This window comes from Anas platyrhynchos, chromosome 1 (assembly GCF_047663525.1).
Source record: "Anas platyrhynchos isolate ZD024472 breed Pekin duck chromosome 1, IASCAAS_PekinDuck_T2T, whole genome shotgun sequence".
NCBI lineage: Eukaryota > Metazoa > Chordata > Aves > Anseriformes > Anatidae > Anas > Anas platyrhynchos.
The window spans coordinates 119,933,604-119,955,815 of record NC_092587.1 but is presented as its reverse complement, the minus strand read 5'-3'; the positions used below and the strand labels follow the sequence as shown (position 1 = coordinate 119,955,815).

Sequence of the window (22,212 nt, the reverse complement as noted above, 5' to 3'; positions counted from 1 at the left end):
TAAGAGATGATGTTCATCTCCTGTCAGCAATTAAGGATGTCAATGTCACTTACTCTTTTTTTTTTTTTTTCTTTTTGAATGGATGTATCTGAGTACATTTATAAAGGTGCATGTCAAAGTAAATTTCTATATGTGCATTATGATTGTTTAATATCTATGTAGGTATATTTAATTACAGCTGGATTGACACCAATTTCATGCATGTTATTTTAAAAAATCAGTCTAACTGAAAAACTTATCATTTTGCATATTCTCAACTCTACAAATTTATATTACCTTTTCTGTGAAGAAATAAATAAAGAAAGTAATTAGGTAATGCTTTTTAACATGTCTGGAAGGTGACACTGTTTGAGGCTTAGGATCTCACTTTTTGAAGCTGCTAGCACTATAGCTGTTACACTATAGTGGTACTTTAACGGTATTTTTAGTTTATTTTCTAAATTATCTCAACAAACAATTGACATGTAGTTATCATAAATATCTTCAAAAATAGTATCACAAAGCAACAGTGAATTTAAAAATGGATTCATCAATTTAGACATCAAATGAGCTGCATTCTAACATATCTATGTTTTATTTAATATATGTTCCTCAGTGGTCGGTCCTCAGATTTACAGATAAAATTCAAAACAGTCCTAAAGTTTCATGCAGAGGTGACCATGGCACCTCTGCTGTCTTAATAAGTCAGTCACTACTATGTTGAACAAGATTTTATCCTAGAAAGGCTGCCCACTAGCATAACATGTAGAAGCTTATTCTGTCACAATCTATTCTGTTTCTTCTCTATACTATCCTAGAGAAACAGTTTTGAAATTCTGTTTTGATGAAAAATATTTCAAAATTCCTTCCATTCTAAAGGTTAGCTTCTACTGCGTGGGAGAATTTGAGTGTATATTGCTGGTTTAACAACCTATAGACACTGTCACAATTGGTTACAAGGATATAGGACTGTGTAGAAGAACTCAATTTTCTAAAGTGTCAATTAAATACTTCCTTAAGTATTCCTTAAAAAGTATGACATTTCCTTGATAATGTATGTATTTTTGCAACTGTGACAAATATTACAATTTGAATGGCAGAAATGCCTAACAGCTCTATGGATTAATTTATTCTATAGTTGGAGTATAAAAACTTTAAGATACATTTTGTCTGCTGAAGGTTTATCTATGAATTGCTTCCAAACATCTTTTCCATACAAGATTCTAAATACATATTTTTAATACCTGTTTTAAAGCCAGTCTAGGATGGAGATTTTGTAGTGTTCTGGTTATTTTTTTTATTTTTATTTTCATTCCAAGATGTAACATGAGTACCTAAGCATTTACTTATTTGCTGATTTCTATTATAAAGATATTAAGATACCAATTTCTTCTGTGGACAGAGGTATGCTTGAAAAGGGGTAAGAATTATAAAATGCTTCCACCGTGCTATGTAATTAAGTCATCTCCATCTAAGTGCATTACTATACAACACAAGAATTAAATTAAATGGTTCCAACATTCAGCTTCTTTTAGACAAATATGTGGGTGCAAAATCGGCTGAGTTATATATAAAATGGATCTTGTATTATTTTTGAAATGTGCTTTTATTCAAACATAATATATTGCAGTTCCTTAAATTAAAAAATAAAAATAAAAATAACAAGCTTCATTTTCTAGATTTAATATCAAATTGTGAGTGATTTGGGAACCAGTTGTTTGTGAACTATTAAATAGACAATGTCTCTATCTTTTGACTCACAGATAGGGACTGTACATGGCCTGAGCAGTGTTGTTTTAATGAATAATGAATTATAGTCTTTTTTTTTTTTTTTTTAATTCCTTTTTAGTTTAAGGTACAAATGCCTTTTTTAAGTCACATGAAACTGACATACAGACTTTCAGTTTTGAACTACTGCAATTAATGAATTGTGACAATAGGTTTTTTATCAGAAGTAATTAACATATATGCATAGTTTATTTCCAACAAGACATTTTCTAAATCCCAGTAATTCAAATCAGTCAATTATGCCATAATACTATTAGATTTTGTCTTCATGAATGGTAGCATTGCAGATATGGCATAAGATGGGCATTTTATATCTTATGTATGTATCACACACATACTCGATTTTCTTATATTTTATGAAAGACCTGGTTTATGTCACAGAGAATAATAAAGTATACATGTATGTCCCATCACATTTGATATTAATTTCTCTTTGCTTAACAAATGGATAATGATAGAAGTTGGCAGGGTTAAAAATCAATAGCAGAACTGCACTTAGAATATGACAATTTCCAATTTGTGCTAGCCGCATTAGCCTCTCCTTTGTGTGAGTGCTAGGAAGTCTTCAGTAAGGAGCAGTGAGTAAATTTTCAGATAAGCTGCAGCTGAGTTCAATGTGCAGCAGCACCAATGTGCAGCAGGTGAGGTACTGATTGTGTCCAGATATGGACACAATTATCTAAACCAGAATAAAATATAATCACTGTTAAGCAGCCGGAAAAGGAAAGGGGATTACCAAAGCTGTTCATTTTACCTCTCCATAAATGATATTTTACATATTGTGGGCTCTAAAGGCTTCAGGGTTTGCAGAATACAGAGGATTCACTGCAGCACCAAAATACTTTGTCTTAGTTTTTAAGTTATATATGTATGTCCTTGAGGGGAAAAAAAAATGGAAGAGAAAAAAAAGAAAAGAAAAAAAAAAAACAACAACAAAAAAACATGAAGTTAACAAAGTTAAAACTGTGAATACCACCAACATAATAGCTAATTACTTTAGGTTAAATGTTGAAAATTAGTCATTATAACTGGTGTCTCTATCTCTTTCATCTCAAAGTAAATAATGCATTCAAAGGGTGCAAAAAGAAATGAGGGTAGAATAAAAATTCTTCCAAGTCTTTCAGCTAAGAAACCATAGGGATCTATCCACTCCACCATACAGAGCTCATCAGAGTGTAGCATGATTATCAGACTTTTGGGGAGAAATCCCACAATTTAAGCTTTGAAGAACAGGGAACAGACCTTTTCCTTATGGAGAAAACCTTATCATTTAATTCAAACTCTGAAGGTCAAAAGTAGAACAGTGAAAGTAAATTCACTCTGGTCTATATACGTTGATTATAGTTTTCAAAATTGAATCCTGCAATTTTCTATTGCTGTTTTTAGCATGTAAAATTTTCTGAAATGTTTTCAAATTAGTGTTGTTATGAAGAACAGTTTCATTTTAACTGGTTTTATTTCTTTTCATCTATAGCTCATAAAATAAAAAAGAATTAATACAGCATTTCTCAGACAGTAAAATATGCCTGAGTGGTGAAGTCTTGTTAAGATCTAAATCACTCTGTCCATGAATGATTTTCCATTCTAACAGAACACAGATCTCTGAGCTGATTAAAGGGAGGAGTGGGCAAAATGATTCCTGGTTACTGTATCTGTATATCTGATATCAGTCAGGTTAGGTTTCAGGTTTTTGATTTTCCTTTGTTTTGAACTGTGTACTATACAGAAAGAAAACTACAAGAGAGGGAAAAAAAATAAAAAGTGGTTTAAACACCGTATTTTTCCAAAACTAAATCCTGTCACATTTCAGTGTTGGTCTATCAATAAAAAGTTGACTAGCTCTTCTGTTGAAATCCGTCGACCTGATATTCATTCACTAAGGAAATGTTTCATAAGCAAACACTTTGTTTGCACTCCTCAATATAGTGTAAGTCAAAATACTTATCCCCTGGAACTTACTTTACTTAAAAAAATGAAAAACAAACAAACAAACAACCTTTTAGTACTTGGGTATTAGCATAGATTTCACTCTTAGTTTGGGGCTACTGTGCTGAATATAATCATATGTATTATAAAGTTACAATTTTTATATGTCACTGATGAAGTTGGGTACAGTCATTAATGTCCGTGTTTTAAGTATTGCAATGTGCAAACCTTCATGGATTATAATCATGCATAAGTAGCAAAATCACATGAGAAAATAGTAGTTAGTTTCTCACTTGAAAATGTAAAAAAATTAAAATTTATTATTTTTAATATATTTTGAATCTTCCAAATGCATTTTAGGGCCTTGACTTTATGAAATTACATAAACATTGTATACATTTTTTGTACGGATGGATAACTTGTTTGTGATTGACTAAGGCCATCCAGTCTTACAATAATAATTCCATATTCTCTGTATCATTCTGCTCTGCCTTTTAAATATATACACACAGGTAAGATGTGGTAGCAGTAATGAAGATACAGAATTTATCTTTCTCAACATCAGCTGACATGATCTCTCACAGTCGGCAAAGAAATGAGTGTATAAAAGATTCTTTACATATGAATATGTATTTCAAAGTACTTTTATTGATCTCTGACACCATTTGATAACTTTTGCATTTTTAATTCTTTATCTGATAGATTCATGCTAACTGTGGGCTAGTGAATCTCAAGTACTTTACAGTTTGAACTAGAAAGCAAAAAAATTGTTGAGAAGTTTATTGGACTCTTGGAAGCATGTCTGCCTTCTTCCAGTAGGAGTCTCTTACCTGCTTCATTTTTATTTTTTTTTCGGATCAGCATATCTACCTTTATTTCTCAGAGATGACTGACTTTTTACACTCATGCAGATTACAGTCACCAGTAAAGAATGCTTAAGTATTAGTTCACTTCAGGAAGAAGCACATGCTTCTTTGTCTTTTCCCAAACTTCTCATCAGGATGCTGAGGTAGTATAATGTACAGTAGTTTACTACTTCACTCCTCCTGCATATTTTGTTTGTGTGAAATTATTAACTTATTATTGTTAAAACCACAGTGCATTCAGGTCGGTATTAATTTGGATGTCTTTACTGAGAAGACACCAAAAATAGAGCACTTGTCAAGGTCAATGTAGTACAGTTGGGGCTATAAACAGTTGGAGTGATATTGGGATTTGTTCCCCTTGCAGAAACAGGAAACAAAATGTGTATGCTGAGAAGGGTGAAATGGAGAGAGATTAGACAGATAGATGCATATGTACACATGATTTTTCAGTATTAATAGAAAATAAACTAGCTCCAAGGCTAGCTGAATGTGACAGTACAAGGTATACTATCATAGAGGTAAGGAACCATAATTACAGATACTTCTTTTGTGGGGATATTGATTTGCTGGCCAAAATGTCATTATTCCTGTGGTGGTTTTTTTTTGTTTGTTTGTTTTTGTTGTTGTTGTTTTTTTTTTTTTTGTTTGTTTGTTTTGTTTTGTTTTGTTGTTGTTTTTTTGTTTGTTTTTTTTTTGTTGTTGTCGTTTGTTTTGGTTTTATTTATTTCATTTTGTTTTGTATATTGGTCTTTTTTGTAGGGTGCAGCTCTTCGTGTTGCACCAGGTAGAACTTATCTGTCAATAAAATCTGTTCATTTATCATACGTATGTAGAGCTGCATGTATGGAAAGATTCTATCTGTTGATTAAAAATGTGCTAATAATGGAGAAGAAAATTCGACTTATTGATAATGACATTTGGTAAAAAGGAATGTATGAAATGCTAAGCCTTACCCAAAAGAAACTGCTTTTTCAGAGAGAACAAAATGTTTTGCACATCAGTATATTACTGACAATTGTGTAAAAATACAAAATAAATTATCATCAATTAAAAGTTATTTTGCAGAAATAATGATGGAAAGCAGCCATTTACAACAGCATTTTCCCCATCATTCATGTTTATTTGTATTATATTCTTTTAAAATAATTATTTTTATTATTTAAAATAATTTGTTTTCAAATATTTTCAGGTATTTTTAAATAGTTATCTTATGTATCCTGCCAATTCATTAAATACAGTGTATTTAAAATAATTCTTGAAAAATTTTCTGATTTAAGAAAACTTACATTTTCTTATATTTTTCTCATCTTTAATCTTTATAAAATGTTAACTACCTTGCTTCTCATTAACCGTTTTGGCATTAACAATGACGAACATCTTTATTGAATTGTTACTATTTTTCAAAGTGGTGGTTCCCAGGTGGTTCTCCTTTCTTTTATTGTTATTATTTTTTTCTTATTGCAATGCTAGTATACAATTCAATTTCAGCTGTGCATTTCTGCTAATATAGCTTGTCCAGAATATAAAGAAGGACTGTACCTGTTGTATCTTCAAGATAATTCCAGCAATCAATGGACAAACCAAAAAAAAAATCCCTTCTTTTCCGATTAAAATTAGCAATTCTGCAAATGTCTATCCTTCATTCCTTAGTGCAAGATGCCATATTCTGGGCTCTGGTACACTGTTGATGAAGGCAAGACAGAAGGAAAGGAATTCCGGTGATGTCCTGAAACACCCACGTCAGCTTTAAAACTTCAGCTTTATCACATTTTGAAGTCTTTTATTTAAATAGCATTCAGAAATTATTAATTTGGATTGTTACACTTCTTTCGAATAAAGTATGACGTAACATTGCCAAACATGAGAGCAGGTTCTAGCAGACTTCTTTCATGTAGCAATCCATCTATTTATTCATCTGGCTGTAGTAATTTACAGTTTTACTAGTAATATAAACATAAGTGACTCAATTAAATTAGAAATCTCCTGAGTCATGTTCTCCGTGGAACTACACCAGCTGTCAGAAATAACAATGTTGAGTTTTCGGTAAAAGGTAGTATGAAAGTTTGGCTGCATACAGCTCGTTAGCATTTGAGGAGTTAAATATAACACATATTTTGAGGGTTGAGTAGACCGTATAGGTCATACAAAGTCCATCATGTTCTTCAGATTTTTAATAATTTTGCCTGGAACTATGCTTTTCTATCACTTGTTTGTAGCAGTGGTGGAAAGAAACCCAGTTTTGGTGCTACTGTAACTAATCAGACATGATATTCTGTGAAGTGCTCACACATCAAATTTCTGCTTGATTTCTGTCTGATTTCAATAATTATTTAGAGCAAGAAAGCACAGATTTTACTTCATTTAACAGTTATATGTATACAAGATGTATACAGAGTTATTAGGCTAAATTCAGGTTAAAAAGGGATTAAGCAAATACTTGTAGAATGTAATTATTTTTTAATGTTATTTTTTACACTTTACATATTTATGCAACCTTAGTGACTAACCTTACACCCTTACCATTCTTCTAATAACTGTGAATATAAATATTCTGTCTTCTCAGTCAAAAAAAGGAAAACAAAATTGTAGTTAAACTGTTCATTATGTGGCTCTAAAGTTCTTTACTGCATGTAGAATTGTCCCATCACAGTCTTGAGGAATGAAAATTTATTGTTGTATGCCTCGGTGGCCTGCTGAGTAACTCCCATTATCTAATCAATTAGAACTTTTTTTTTTCCTTTGGGTTAACTGGGGTAAATTGTTATTTTTGCAGAGTGTTATTCATGAAACATAGTGGGGGCATTTTTTTTTTTAGCAATTTATTTTAAATAATAAAAATGATAGTAGTGATACAATGCTAATTAGAGAGTTTTCCGTGTTAGCAGATGTCCTGAGACAGTCATTTAGTTAAAAGAATGTAAGCAGAGCAATTAAATTTGCATAGAAAATGCAGCAGAATAACACAAGTCTAGAGATAACTTCATGGACTTTATTTGTGATATGCATACATCATCTTGAGTGTGTGAGTGCATATATTAAGACTCTTTAAAGAAAATTGAAGAACGAAGGGACTAAGACTGGTAACTGAGAGGAGAATCCATGAAAGGATGGACAGGGCTGTTCTCTCCGGGGCCATGGACCATTGTGTTTCACACACAGTACTCCAAAATCCATTATCGTCTCTATTTGGACAGAGTCTAGGACTAAGTCTTGGACTAAGTCTAGGACTAAGTAATACCATTTTTAAGATAATGTTTATCAATGATTGCTTGTAAAAATTCTTTGTGGTCCTCAACAAGTAAAGTTTATAGTTTTGAGAAGGCAGGCATCAACCTCAACGAATCTTGGTCCCACATTAGAAATCCTATATGCTGTGATAAAACAACTAATAACCTATGCTTATCAAGACCAGAGTTTATATTTTTAACTTTTACCTTTTCTAATGGAGATGAAGGTGATTGTCTATTTGGAGCTTATTTAAATGAAGCTCCAAGCACACTTTTTGGTATTTATTATTATTTTTTTTTCCTATGATCCACAAACATATAAATTCATAAATACAGAGAATTTACTGTTAGAGAATTTTGTCACCTTATTTGTCAATATCTTTCCAAATGCTATAGACCAATTCTCTATTTGATCAGAACCAAAATATTCTGGGTTCTCTTTACATTTGGTATATGTATGTGTTTTCAGAATAGACCATCTAGTTCATATTTGTCCAGATTACAGATTTTATAAATAAATGAATAAATAAATAAAGGAAATTTTTATTTCCTGAGGAGGTGTATTGCTGGAACTTCCTTTCTTTTGGAATTTGATTCATTTAAGACCGTTCAAATCATTAAATTCCATATTATACTTTCTTGTTTGAAGAGAGAGGTATAGTGCTGTAAGTGCTTAGAAGAACTAGTTGTTTTGTGTTGGATGTTATTTAAGAACTCATATTTGTTATACGAGTCATTATTTTATTTGACAACTTGAAATGACTTAGTACTTCACATGCATGGAATTTCTATAATGGACAGATTCTTAAAGAGGTATGAAAATTTAAAATGAAAGAGTTAGCACTAAAGCTTAGTAATACAATAATCTCAGAGTACGTCTGTGTTTTCTATCTTCATTTCCTTGGAAAGAGAGCAAGAGAAGAAAAGATTGCATACTTGTGCATGGATTAATTCGTACCTGCTGTTTCAAACAAACTAGTGAAATGTTAGCAATCTATGTAAAAAAATCAAATAATTCCTTCTTTTAGCTTTATAAATTATTTTAATTGGTTCTAAATTCTGAACTGGAAATTGCATTAAATTATAAATTTGTGTAATGTTGAGAAACTAAAGGAAGCATTTTGTTGTATATCTATACTAGCAAACAGTTCATGAAGATACAACTTCTGTGATGACTGAAAGTATGACTGTGGAAACCACTTATGTGCCTTCTACATACCTGGCAGAGATCCTTCAGCTTCTGCAAGCCTTGTCTGAAGTAGAAGAACGCCTTAATTCTCCTGTTCTGCAGGTTAAGGATTATGAGGATCTCTTGAGACAAGAAGACTGTCTCAAGGTAAGACAATTTTCTTTACAGTGGTATGTTTCTGTGATGTGGGGGCTTCTGTATATTGGTAGCCTGTGATCACTCTCATATATATCCTTTTATAAGTACTCAGCCCCTCTGTGATATGTGCAAATACGGAAGTTTGTAAGTGTTTGTAAGTGTCCTTACATTTGGCATGAAATGTAAGGACAGCGGTGGATTCATTTATTTTTATCTGTTTCATTTGTAAGAAAAGCAGTAGCATTAAGGTATCTTCAAAGCATGGCCATGAGTGAAGGACTGAAACAAAGGACAGAGAGAGGCAGTTATATATTTATAATTGTAAATGTGTAGTTCAAGTTTTATTGTTTTCTTTTGGTTTTGGTTTTGTTTTGTGTGTGTGTTTAATTTAAAGTAATTAGTAAATGCTTGAAACCTGTCCACTAGGCAGCTTTATTTTTTCTTTGAAAATGAAGAAAAAACAAGTAAAATTCAGCTGTTTCATTGCATGCTAGACTACAAACGCTTGCAGTCTAACTGGAGATATATTCTGTGTAATTGTTAAAAGTTTAATTAACCAGACAGAAAATACTGGCCAGTAGATAGCTATTGTAGTTAAGAAAAAGCTAATTCAGTATTGTTAATATACTTTTAAATACTACTGTCTAGCTTCTTCATTACTTGTAAAAGTGAAATCCCTTGAAATTGGTGGAATTTTTCCAACACAGAATAGCTTAAGAAGAGAACAAGATTAAAGTTGTAAGCCTAAGTAGGTGAATGAGTTATCTGCTTCAGCAGAATGTGAGTAAAGCCTTGTAAAAAATCATGCTCAACTTCTGTATATATTTACAGAAATTTCAAATTGTCATGCAGCATGAAGAGACCACATTTCCATTTTTACTGTGGTAATTTTGGGGAAAGAAAGTTTTTAACGAAAGGAAACTTCTAGCCTGGAGAGGCTAGAATTTTTCCACAGTCATGTCTGAAAGCTTTTTTGAAGAATTGGAATAGGGGCTCTGGTAAGGACATTCAAAGCGGCCATTTATAGTTTTTGTATAGATATCTCTATAAATCCTATATATTTTACATGTTTGTGTGTGTATACATGCACATGCACACAGATATAGTTATGTTTATTAGCTCTCAAAAAATAAGGTGTTTTCAGTTCCTTAGCCAGCACAGTGTAGCTCATCTAGTGAAGCGTATCAGTAAAACACTGAAGCAAGGGAAAGAATATAACTGATAATAGGACTGTGTGAAGTAACAGCAGACTATTCCTTTTACATCTTCTGATTTAGTACCAGTAGATTAAAAGGGTTATGAGTATTGTCTATCTATCTATTAATTTCTAGAGCATACAATGTGCCAGTTATTGTCATTCTTCATTTAAAATAATTAATCTCAGCAAAATGACTCATGCACCCCCCCCCAAAAAAAAAAGTCATAGAACATGTAAATCATACCTAATGAGCTACCACTTGGTCCTTGTCTATAAACTCGTTATGTTCATTACTGGATGAGCTGGAAATACAGTGACCTACATCAAGCAATTTACTGGCAGTTGACTTCTGATTATTGCTTTTTAATGCTTTACATTTGAGCCACTTTTATCTGATTTACATCCATAAGTAATCTCTTGTTTACCCACATATATTAGGTATTATTAGAGTTGACACCAACTTTAATAATACTGATTAGGTTACAAGTAAGTATTGTCATAGGTTTAATTTAACTGAACTATTAAATTGTTACGAGATGCATTTGTGGGAACATTTCCATCTTTCTCCTAAATAAATCTCTTAGAAAAGGCAAATGGTTTTCACACATTTGAGGGCTTTTGGAAGGGTATAGTTTTGATCTGAGCCTGCTTAATGAATATTTATTTCCGAGTAAAAGCATTCATCATTGTCATTATCTTGCAGTAAAAATAGAAAAGTAGTGCATAAATTGTTCAGCAGTTGGTTGGAAAAGGTTTGAAATTAAATTGTAGTTGATTTTTATCCCTGACAGATTTGCATGAATCAAATTACAAAGCTGTCATGAATAGCTCTGTGTTTTAAAACTGTTTGTGATTTTTTTTTTCACTCCCATTCAGAAAAAATCCATTTTAATTAATCCTTAAAAGGAAAAATAAGTTTATTTACAAGAACCTTCAGTGTTAACTTCTTTGAACGTTTTTCTGCAAAATAAATATGTATAGTAAGACTTAAACCTGATTGCTTGAAATCAGTCAAGTAAAGCCTGAAATCTAATGGGACAAATATCAAATACAAATTAAAAAATGCTTGTATTATTTGTCAAAGATAATTCTAATATTGACTTCTTATGTCAAAGAGATGTAAAATAGCAAAATATGATTCTTTGTAGCCAAAATCTTGTAACTGCTAACATTTAGTAAATTGAAATGATTTTATGGGCACATTTAGTAAATCTGCTGAAACCAGCTTCTAGGAATGTTCTTGTCATCGCAAGTTTTAGTGAGTGGAAGAAATAGAGAATGGTCTTGTCTCTTTATCTCATAAAGTCAGCAATTTCAATGTTTCTATTATCCTATTAAAAGCTCTGTTATGTACGTCCTAATACAAACATACCTAACATACTCTACATACTTGTTCATCGCTGCATTTACAGAATGCAGTTTAAGATGCTTTAAAATGTTGTTTAAGAAACAATTTAAATATTATAGTTCTGTCAGAGATGAAACTCCATTTGATTATATGGGAAATCATAGTTCATAGATCGAAAGATTAATATATTGGACTTAATGAGATGCTCCCAAAATAGGACAAGTTTTGCTACAGGCACAAACATTAAGGTACTTTTGTCTGCTGTCAATGGCGATGTTTCATTTCAATTTGGAGGCAAGACTTTTTTTTTTTTTTTTTTTAACAATATAACTCTGGAATTTCATGCTAGTTCTATGTTCATAATCTCTGATTTCCCCATATAACATTGATTGTAATTACAATAGATTTCAAGACATGATCAAGTGCAAGGATAAAATACCTTCATAGGGAAGACAGCTCAAAGAGTTTAACTAATTATCCATACTGGCACTGGATGTTCCAAATGCTCCCTGAAAGTTAAATGAAAATACAAATTTGTATTTATTTAAGTTAATCTTGTTCTAGAAAATAAGTTACATTACTTTTACTACACCAGAGGTTTCCTGTGTGGTGTTGATCTCATGTAAGCTTGTACAAATTCCAGACTATTTAATGTGATATGTGTACACCGAAATAAAGAAATTTATTAACTTGAGAATTAACCTACTTCTGTTTACTAACACACAGCAAAAATGAGTGCACTAACATGAAACAGTCTATCTGGAACTTGGGAAATCTAATTTGCATTTATAACAATGTGAGAAACTGGTTAGTAGAATTTCATATTAAGAATTGTTGTTATAGTCACAGCATGTCATGCGTATTCATTACTTAACTATGTTAACTGTGAATTCAAAACACTTATTTTCTGAGGCTACTTACTCAACATAGTTAACACTGCAAATCTGCAGTAAGGCCTATACGTACCAGGCTGTTGTTTTTTTTTTTTTTTAAATCTTCTTAATTTTGTCAGGAACATTGTATTGTAAAATATGATTCTACATTTAGCTATAATACTTTACAATTATGTAATAGTTTTAATATGGAAAGCCATCTGGTTCTTTGAGAAAGAGGTTTCTTATATATGCAACTCCTTGCATAATCATTGTAATAGTTCTTGTTCTAGTTCATTCTCGTGTATTTTGAGTCAACTCTTCACTTAGTTAAAAATTGGGTTGTTTGTTGCTGTTGTTTCTTAAATATAGGTATTTTCATTCTCTGCTATATTTATTTTTTCTATTATTTTTGCCTTTGTATGACAATTATAACCCTTCATCTGCTGACAGAGCTCTTTTTTGAGCAGATTCCTACTGTGGCTTATTTCAGGATATAGAGATGTAATGTTAATGTTATGCATCTGTGCATTCTGGCAGCCAGAATACCTACATAATCCCCTTTTCAATATAGTTTATTAAAGAAATAATACCCATATCTAATTTTAATATTATAAATAATTTGTGGAATTTTCCAGTCATTCATGATTACTATCAACTGTGCTATTGCTGTTTTTGGAATTAGTCCAAAAACAACCACATATCAAAAGAAACCTGCTACTTGTATAATTGTAAAGCATTGTTCTATTTATGTTCGGATTGCCAAAAGTAAATTTTAATTTTTGCATATTGAAATCCATATTTGGTGTGTCTAAGGTGACTCTTATCAAGAAACATCTATTAACATGATGCATGATGTTCATGCAGTTGCAGTTTTCTGATGCAACTCAGTAAAACTCAATTAACTGTATCTTAGAACTGTGTGTAATCAAATGCACTATCTAACTGCATGTCAGTAAAACAATGCTAGTGGCTGCTTTGGGCACGCACTATGAAAGAGATGGATTTTTACAGAAAGTTGTCTTTACCTGTCAGATACAGGCAAATTTCAGGCAGTGAAAACAAACTGGAGTCGAGTCCCTAGCACTCAGGTTTCTGTTTTCAAGAGCAATGAGATGAGATGGATCATTCCCCAAAGGCTACTGTCACTTCAGTTTCTAATGATTTTCTATAATCCTTTTTTTTTCTTAAAAATTAAAGCTTTGTGCACTTCTCTTAACCATGTTACAAAGTCTCCCAAGGCATTTTTGATAACTAACTACTTGGAGCTATTCTCCTGAACATGAATGATAGATGGGGTATGTATGTGAGATACGTGGGTTTGTGTAGACACATATATACATGATCTCATTTTTTTTCTTGGACAACCTTATGCCATTCAGTTGTGTATTTCTCTTACAGAAGGTCAGCTGTATTATCTTTCTTTTGTCTACAGAAGCTCTGCTTTAAACAAAAGCATGAGTCTGACATATAAATCAGAAATTATATGCCTCTCCATACGCTACTAGTTCTGAACGTTAAGGAATATGCCGTTTATCAATTCTAAAGTGAATAAATGCATTTACTCTATTTTTGATGTTTAGAAAATTGATCTATTTGGTTTATATATATATATATATATATATATATATATATATATATATACACACACAATTTCAATATATGTAGGCACATTACTTTTCATTTATTTACTTTACCATGTCAAACACAGTAAGTGCTTCTTGGGCTGATGAGAGTAGCTGATATTCAGACTTAGTGAGAAGAAGGCTAGTTAACTTCACTGAATAAGTGCAGCCTGGCAGACGTTAACATTTAATTACATTTTTCCCTGCTCATTAAAATTTTAGTTGTGGATGTGTTTTTGTGATGAGGATGCCTCTATATTCAAGGGATATAATTTGAGAAGATTTGGAGATATTTGATAGTTTTATCCCCTGATATATCTTATACTCAGTTTAATAACATTGAATACCTTACTTATCCATGGCCTGAGAATATAAAACCAAGAGAAAACAAAGCCACAGGTCCAGCCACCTTTTGCTCTTGGTGATAGAATGCTGCCAAGGGAGGAAACATTTTCCTTAGTGTGAATCATCCCAGAGACAAGGCTTCTGCCATTCTCATTTTGGTTTAAGTATTTCCTCTAGTTTGCTAAATGTAAGTCACATTTCTCAGGACACATGGATTCAAGTTACTTGTAATAAAGAGGCCTTACAGAACATTCCTTTTCCTCTTTTGGCAGAGTAATTTGTTTTAGCATTTACAGCCACAGAGCTTTAGGAACCTAGGGTATTTTTGTTTGCTTGTTTGTATGCAATTATTTTAGAGCATTGATGTCAGATTTGCATAAGGATTTTGATTTCTGTGATTTACAAAATAGTAAATACAGCCTGATTTCTTTAATTAGTTATAAAATGACAACCACATTTCTTCACAGAGGCATTCAGATTTTGTCATAAAATTATTTATTTATTTATTTGTAAGTATTTCTGGATTTTGTTGGATAAAATGATTATTTTTTTTTTAATTACCAGTATCTCCCTATCATTTAATCATAGTGTTACTACTAATATACCAGTACACTCTGTTGTGCCCATGGTTCAAATATACTGAATTTGAATCAATTTGAATCCCACCCCTGGAAGAGTTCTAGGCCAGGATGAATGGGGCAATGGGGCCTTCAGCAGTCTGATCTAGTGGGAAGTGGAATTAGATGATCTTTAAGGTCTTGCTTTCAACCCAAACCATTCTATGATTCTACAAAATTCATTATTAGAGATTTCCAAAATATATTAACTAGATATGAGATTGTTTGAGTCTTTTATGCGTTTGATTTGTTTTGTTCCTGTAAGAGAGAAAAAAAAAAAAAAAGGAATCAGTAGATATACATGTAGTTTATGCAGATATTTTCAAAGTTTCTTTGTTAAGAAAAATGAGGAGCCACAGAGTTAGAAGTTAAGTTGATGAATGTATAAGATGTACATTAGAAGGCTGGGGAGAGCTTCAGTTCAGCTCAGACTGTCTATGAAGACTGTTAAACTAAAAATAGCTTTTGCAGTCTAAATGCTTCTGCCTAGTCTTCCGCCTAGGCTAGCTCATGCTTCTGTGATGCAACTTTATTGTATGTGAAATTTCTGCATAGAAGAAAGTTTCTAGTAGGATAACCACCAAAACCTTCATGAAAACTACCATTATTTGATGCAGTTATTAAATGTTGGGAAAGGAAAGAGCGTGCAGTAAATTGAGAACCAAAATGAACACAACAATTTAGTTTGGTTAAAAACTAAAAGGAATTAACTTTCTAAAAAATGCAGATAAATAATGGTGCAGAGCAATGACAGGAAAAATGGTGATATGTAAGATTGGTGAACTGAATTATAGGTTCAGAATATTTCCTCCACGCTTAATTGTCCAGAAGGCAACTTGTGTTCTGCAATAAGAGTCAGAATATGGTATTCAGAATGTAACAGTTTCTCAGTAAGTAGTACAGCTTTGCTGTGTTTAATTTTAAAAGTATATTAAATAGTTTGAAAGTATAGAAAATAACCAGTAAAGATTCTGAGAAGTTAAAAATAGAGGTCAGAGCCATGTAAACAAGACGTACACGAGAAGAAACTAAATTGTGTATGGAAACAACAATAATTGGTGACAAGGAGCGTAGTGGAAAAAAAGGTGTGGGAGATCATTCTTCAAACTTTTTTTTTATAATAGTGACATAATGGGGTATTCGTTTATACTATGAGTGATATATTGTTTGTGAAAGGACATAGATTTTGAATTACTTGATATCATTATTTTTTTTATACTGCATTGTTACAGAAATTGTGTTGATATTCCCTATATAATACACAAAGATTTGAAATTACCATATATTTCAATCAACAGGGCTGCAGTTTCCTTTGCTGAATGTCTCTCTTGCATTTCTGCTGTTTCATTTCTATAGATCTCAAGAAACATATTTATTACATTCTGGGAAACATGAATAGAGAGGAAAAACAAAATCAGAAACAAACAAAACAACACAACATTGCTTTTCAAGTTTAACCAAAAACCTTCACTAGGTATAGTGTTTTTAACTGTCATTTCCCAGGGACGTGAAATTCGAGACATCGTAAATTTTGTGCCATGTTATGCTTTTTACCATCAAAATGAAATTAATGTCCAATTTATTATCACCTCCACAAAATCATTATTTTCATAATCTCTATTAAAGATCAGCACCTTGCAGTTTAGTAAGGTCTCCCACAGCTCCCAGCGATAATCTAATTATATGTGCACAATATAGTTACAAAACCTCAACATGCTGCATCTGGATTTATGCGACTTGGGCTTTTTTTCCTGGTGTTTGCTTCAGGGTGTGGTTTTTGAGTAGGGGAGTAAATGGAAGTGAAAGGTCAGGACATGTAAATACTGACATTCCAGACTTCGGAGTTTTTGACTTTTCTGCATTAGGAATATGTGGAATCCTAAGCTTTTATTTTTTTTAACTAAATATTTATATATATATATATTTTTGGTCATCTACATGATAAACATAGATTAATAGATATAAACATAGATTTCTTGGTCCATTACTTAAATTCCTATGCCAGAAAAATAACATTTGTAGGTACTTAATGGTAAATCATAAATGTCTTACTGTCTGAATATCGTGTTATATGAGTCAGAGAGAAAACACATAACAGAAGACAAAGTATCCAAACAAAAAGAAAGTAATTCAAATAGTACAGAATTTCATTGCTTTGGGAATAACAGTAATGTGAAAAAATCTGCTGTCACTGTAAACCTTTAACTTTTGACTTACTAGCAATCTATGTCTTGTCATAGTATTTTTAAAAAAATCCTGCTTTTTTGAGTAGTACCTGTTGAAGTTGTTTCCATATCTCATTAAGCGTATTAACATTTAAATTGACATTTTATATCCTTTCTGAACATTATCATAATTTTCAGGTTTTGAACACCTTTTTCATACTTAATTCTGTTTTTTTACTGAAATATATTACCTGAGTTCAATTACTGTTCTTCACTGTTTGCTACTGATGCTTTTATTATCAGCTTTGTGCAAAAAGCATGCAAGTTAACATGTTTAGAGCTGGTAAGTTTTCCCAAAGTTCATATGTTGGAATAGTGACTAGAAATAGTAGGTAGTGGGTTCCTCACACCTCTGTCTATTTACACTTTAATTTATTTTGTGCATCTAACTTAATTCGTATTTGCTTTCACTGTGCTTTAAGCATAGCACTGTTTATTTCATGATTGACTTCATTCAGGAATTTTAGAATATTTAAAATTAAAATAATATGTATCAATAAAAGTGTGTAAAATATTTTAAAAATGAATTCCATTAAAATGGAGAAAAGGAAAAGTATGTTATTTTTAACATACAAAACATGGATGGTCCAGTGAGCATTATATCCAGGATCTGAAGTTCAAGTGTCATTATTTCTGAAGCAGAGCTATTAAAACCAGGAATGCATAAAAGAATACACCCCCACAGTTTCTATTTGATAATACTAGAAATACTTAAAGATAAAGTAAAAGCTTGGTGTCAAGTTTTCATAATTAAAAATAACCTTTAAACTACATTTAAATTGTTAATAATTTGTGATTGATAAGACTTTCTTTTTATCATAGAATATAAAAGAACCTTTTAAAAATGTATTAATTGGAAGCTTGTAACATTGAGAATATTATAAACAGAGACAAACTTTTACAAAACTGAGCACTTTTTTTTCTAGCTGTAAAAGGTGCTGTTAGAAGAATGTGCTCTGGACTTCAGCTTGTACAGTTAAGCAAGATTTTTCAAGATTAGACCTCTAGTTCATTCTTTTTGTACAATATTGATATATAAGTGGGGTACTTGTCCTTCAGAATAGGTAAACAGAAGGACACCGAAGAAGCGTTATTTTTTTTTATTTTTTTTAATTTTTTTTAATTTTTTTTTTTTAGTTGTACTTAAATCAGATGAAAGCTGTTTCTTTCTTTGGGAGAAACTAAGGAAAGACAATTCTGTTCTTCATTTGTATTACCAAACCCAAGCTGTATGCCTGAGACATGACTTTGAGTGGGAATACAGGAAAGGCATAACAATGTGATGGGATATGTGCTTGTAAATGCTTAGTACAGCTTTTATTTTCTTTTTGATAACTCCACTGGATGGTGTGAGTTTACACTGGATATCTGTTGTACCTCAATAACTACAGCATTCTTATCCTTTACAGCCCATAGAGATAAAACAACTATTAAAAAAAAAAAAAAAAAGAAAGAAAAACATTCAGTGCAGACTTTCCATATCTGTCAGAAACCTTCTAAGAAAATGGCTGAGGGACTCTAGATAACCATTTGCAATAACCAGAATTTCAATGGGTTAAAGAAGATCCCATTCATACTGATGGTCTTTTTTCTTCTATTTCTTTTACATTATAACCTACAAAATCTCTCCCATACTACTTCAAATCTGATGCCTGTTCTTCATTAACAAGGGAAATCCAAGTCTGATACTTTTCTGCATGGTGAAATAGAGCTTTTTTTTTTTTTTTTTTTTTTTTCCTTACTGTGAAGTAGCCCAACATCCATTGATCCCTGCCTCCTTTTGAAAGTGCTGGTAGTGTGAAAGAGTGCACACAGAGACTGGTAATTTGTACCTCTCATAACTCTGTCGAATCAGCATTCTCCCTTATCTATGGGCCAAAGTTGCTGCAGAGCTGTGCACAGCAACTGAAGAATATTTCTGTGTTAAGCAAGAATTAAGACTAATTCGTCAGTTGGTCTGATAAGTTCCTAGCTGTAAGTTCTCAATATGCAATGTGAGACATATGTATTTTGGAAGAAATAAGAGACACCATAGAAGAGTTAGAGGTAATGGCATTGGAAATCTAGGGAGCTAGAAGAAATGGTTGGAGAAGAGTTGAATATGACTAGATTTTTATGCAGATAGTATACGTATCTTTGTGGAGCAATTGCAGCAAGACATGTGCATGCCTGTATTAGGAATTCATTAAAAAGCAGGAATGGTGAGAAATAGCTAGATACTATAACAATGTAATAAGAAGACTTTAATTTTTGCACTGCTATTTGTGTATACCTATCACAATAATCATCTGAGGCTTTTAGGATCTCACTGGTATATCAGATGATTTGTCTAGTTTTGTCCAGATTTTTGTGAGCTTTGTTTGCACCATCCAAATTATTGTTTCAAATGCTTAAATTGCCATAGTTGTTAGCCTTTCATTATGAAGAAGGAGAAGTCTTAACATTACAAACTTCAGAAAATTGAAGTCTAACTTTATACTAGAGACAGATTGATGCAGTCACCAACCCAAAGTGTCTATTTAAATTCTTTCATGCCTTGCTTCATTTTATTTATGCAGCAAGATGTATAACAGGAAGTTCAGCTTTGTAAGGAACAATGCCAAGAGCTTTTCAAAAGAATTGAGTTCATTTTAGTGAATAAATGTTTTTGATTTGCTGAAGGAAATTACCAGATTTGACATGTTCTTTCTTAACATGGGTATCTTGACTAATCTGGAAGAAAGAACATTTTACTTCCAAACAGAAATACCATAGAAAGAAAAATAAAACCCCTAAAACAAGTATCACATTCCTTGTGGCACTGAGGCCAGAGGACACCTGGAAGAAACAGAAATTAAAAGTTTTAAAGAATGAATGGTTAACATGCATTTCAGAAGCATTCATTTTGCTTGAGTTTCCTTTCTGGTTATACTATGTTGTATGTTACCAGGACTGTAACATCATATATCATGTCATATCGATATGACAGCTGTATAAATTAGTTGTATAAAAGGCATGCTTTTCCTTCAAAACCAGCAGCTGTTTCTCTGGCTTTAGTATTTACAACATGAGGTTGAAAGGCAAGCTTATGTAACTTGTGGTTTTTGGTGGATCCAAAATATATTTGTGTCTTCCTCCTGGTAAAGAACAAGAAAATCATAGAAGTACCAATCTGTGCTTTCGTTCATGGTAGACTGAAATGTATCATGAAATCCTCTGCTTAAGGGCTTTATTACATACATATGGATTCACAAGAAGAAAGTCTCCGGTATGACTTCTTGTTACGTTTAATACTTTATAGTGAAGTCAGTACAAAGTTTATGACAATAAACTCAGCATTGAGTTTTCCAACAAATTCAGTCATTCAAATGATTTTAAAAGATTTAGTAGAAAGAGAGCTGTTGAACCCCACCTAGCTCACAAGATGCACAACGTATTTAAATATTGTTTATCGAGGAAAAAATAACAAAAATCTGTGTAATTCAGCCATGGTGGTGAGCGGATTGATAGTTGGCTAATGAATGGCCATTGACAAAGTATGAAGATTTGAATGTTTTCACACACTTTAAAGATGTTAAGGGCCCCAAGTAAATTCAGTTTTTCTTCCTTGTTTTTCCAACAGAGGGCATTATGCATTTATGAAGGAATACTGTTGACTATTTTGTCTTACTCTGAAACACAAAGAACTGAGTGTTAATAGGAAGAAATGACTAAGAACTGCAAATATTGGGTTGTGAATATCCAGCAAAAGGCAAAAACAGTGATACCTGATAAGCTACTTTTCTCATGCTGTAACTTCTGTGTAGTATCTGCTGAAACAAGTACAAAAGAGGAGCCTAAACAGCAAATAATTAAAAAACACTTAAAAAACACTCTTAAACATAAGCCTGTAAAATGGGACTTTGTTCTGCTTTCTTAAGAAGAAATGGGGTTAAAACAGTTGTAACCTTGTCGTAGGGGAATTAATGAGTGACTGAATTAACAGCACTTTGCTTCCCTCCAGCCATCACCTTTCTCAGCTATAGTTAATTATGTCTTCAAAGAAAGGATGGGCATTACTACCTGGTTGTATTGTAAAATTGTTATTATTTTCCAGGCTGCTGCTTAATGTACATTTTCCTCCCCTTTCTTTTGCTTATGAACAATGTTGTTGTGTTTTTTTTTTACAGCTGATGTTTTGTTTTCCTTTTTAAAATCTTGATATTACAGAACATTAAAGATCGCCTGGGGAGACTGCAGGGTCATATAGATATTATTCACAGCAAGAAGATACCAGCTTTGCAAAGTGCTACACCAAGGGAAGCAGCAAATATACAAGACAAGCTGACTCAGCTTAATTTCCAATGGGAGAAAGTTAACAAGATGTACAGGGACCGACAGGCGTAAGTACCTTCTAAAAATTGTTATTTCTGATGACATCCTTTAGTTTTTGTTTTACTATTGGTGTATGTTTCCTATTCTCCTTCTTGTAGAAATACATTTTAAAGCTGCAAACCATACTTTCTCCTAACTGAAAATAGAAAGTATATAGAAATTTGCTATTTATTTCATAAGCATTTTTGTAAAATTAAAAATATAATGACCAACTATCATTAGCATTGGATGAAAACCTAACAGGGTATTGCTTATATATTTCTTTGTCACTAAAATGATATATACCTTTACTGTGAGTTATTATTAGTTATTCTAATGTACTTGTACACAGCGTTATTGATATAAACATCTTAACCTGTGATAGGAGTATCTGAGTAAAATCCCTTGTAATTATAAAGGATTTACTAATTCCAGGAACAGTTCTCACTTTATATCTAAGAAGCATAGTTAGAATTATTAGCAGCTCTAAATCCAGTGTCATCTTTTTATAAGTATCTCTGTATATTAGAAGTCATA

The 22,212-nt window shown here is 32.1% G+C and overlaps 1 protein-coding gene across 16 annotated transcripts in view; it reads left to right on the top strand.

Moving 5' to 3' along the window:
* The window catches only part of DMD (dystrophin), a 1,236,775-nt gene that overhangs the window by 587,175 nt on the left and 627,388 nt on the right, over positions 1–22,212 (top strand). For all 16 annotated transcript variants that reach the window (XM_072027522.1, XM_072027514.1, XM_038175527.2 and 13 more), the window contains 2 exons: positions 8,928–9,122; positions 21,532–21,704. In XM_072027522.1, the coding sequence (XP_071883623.1) occupies positions 8,928–9,122; positions 21,532–21,704 (368 nt within the window). The remainder of the gene's footprint in view (positions 1–8,927; positions 9,123–21,531; positions 21,705–22,212) is intronic.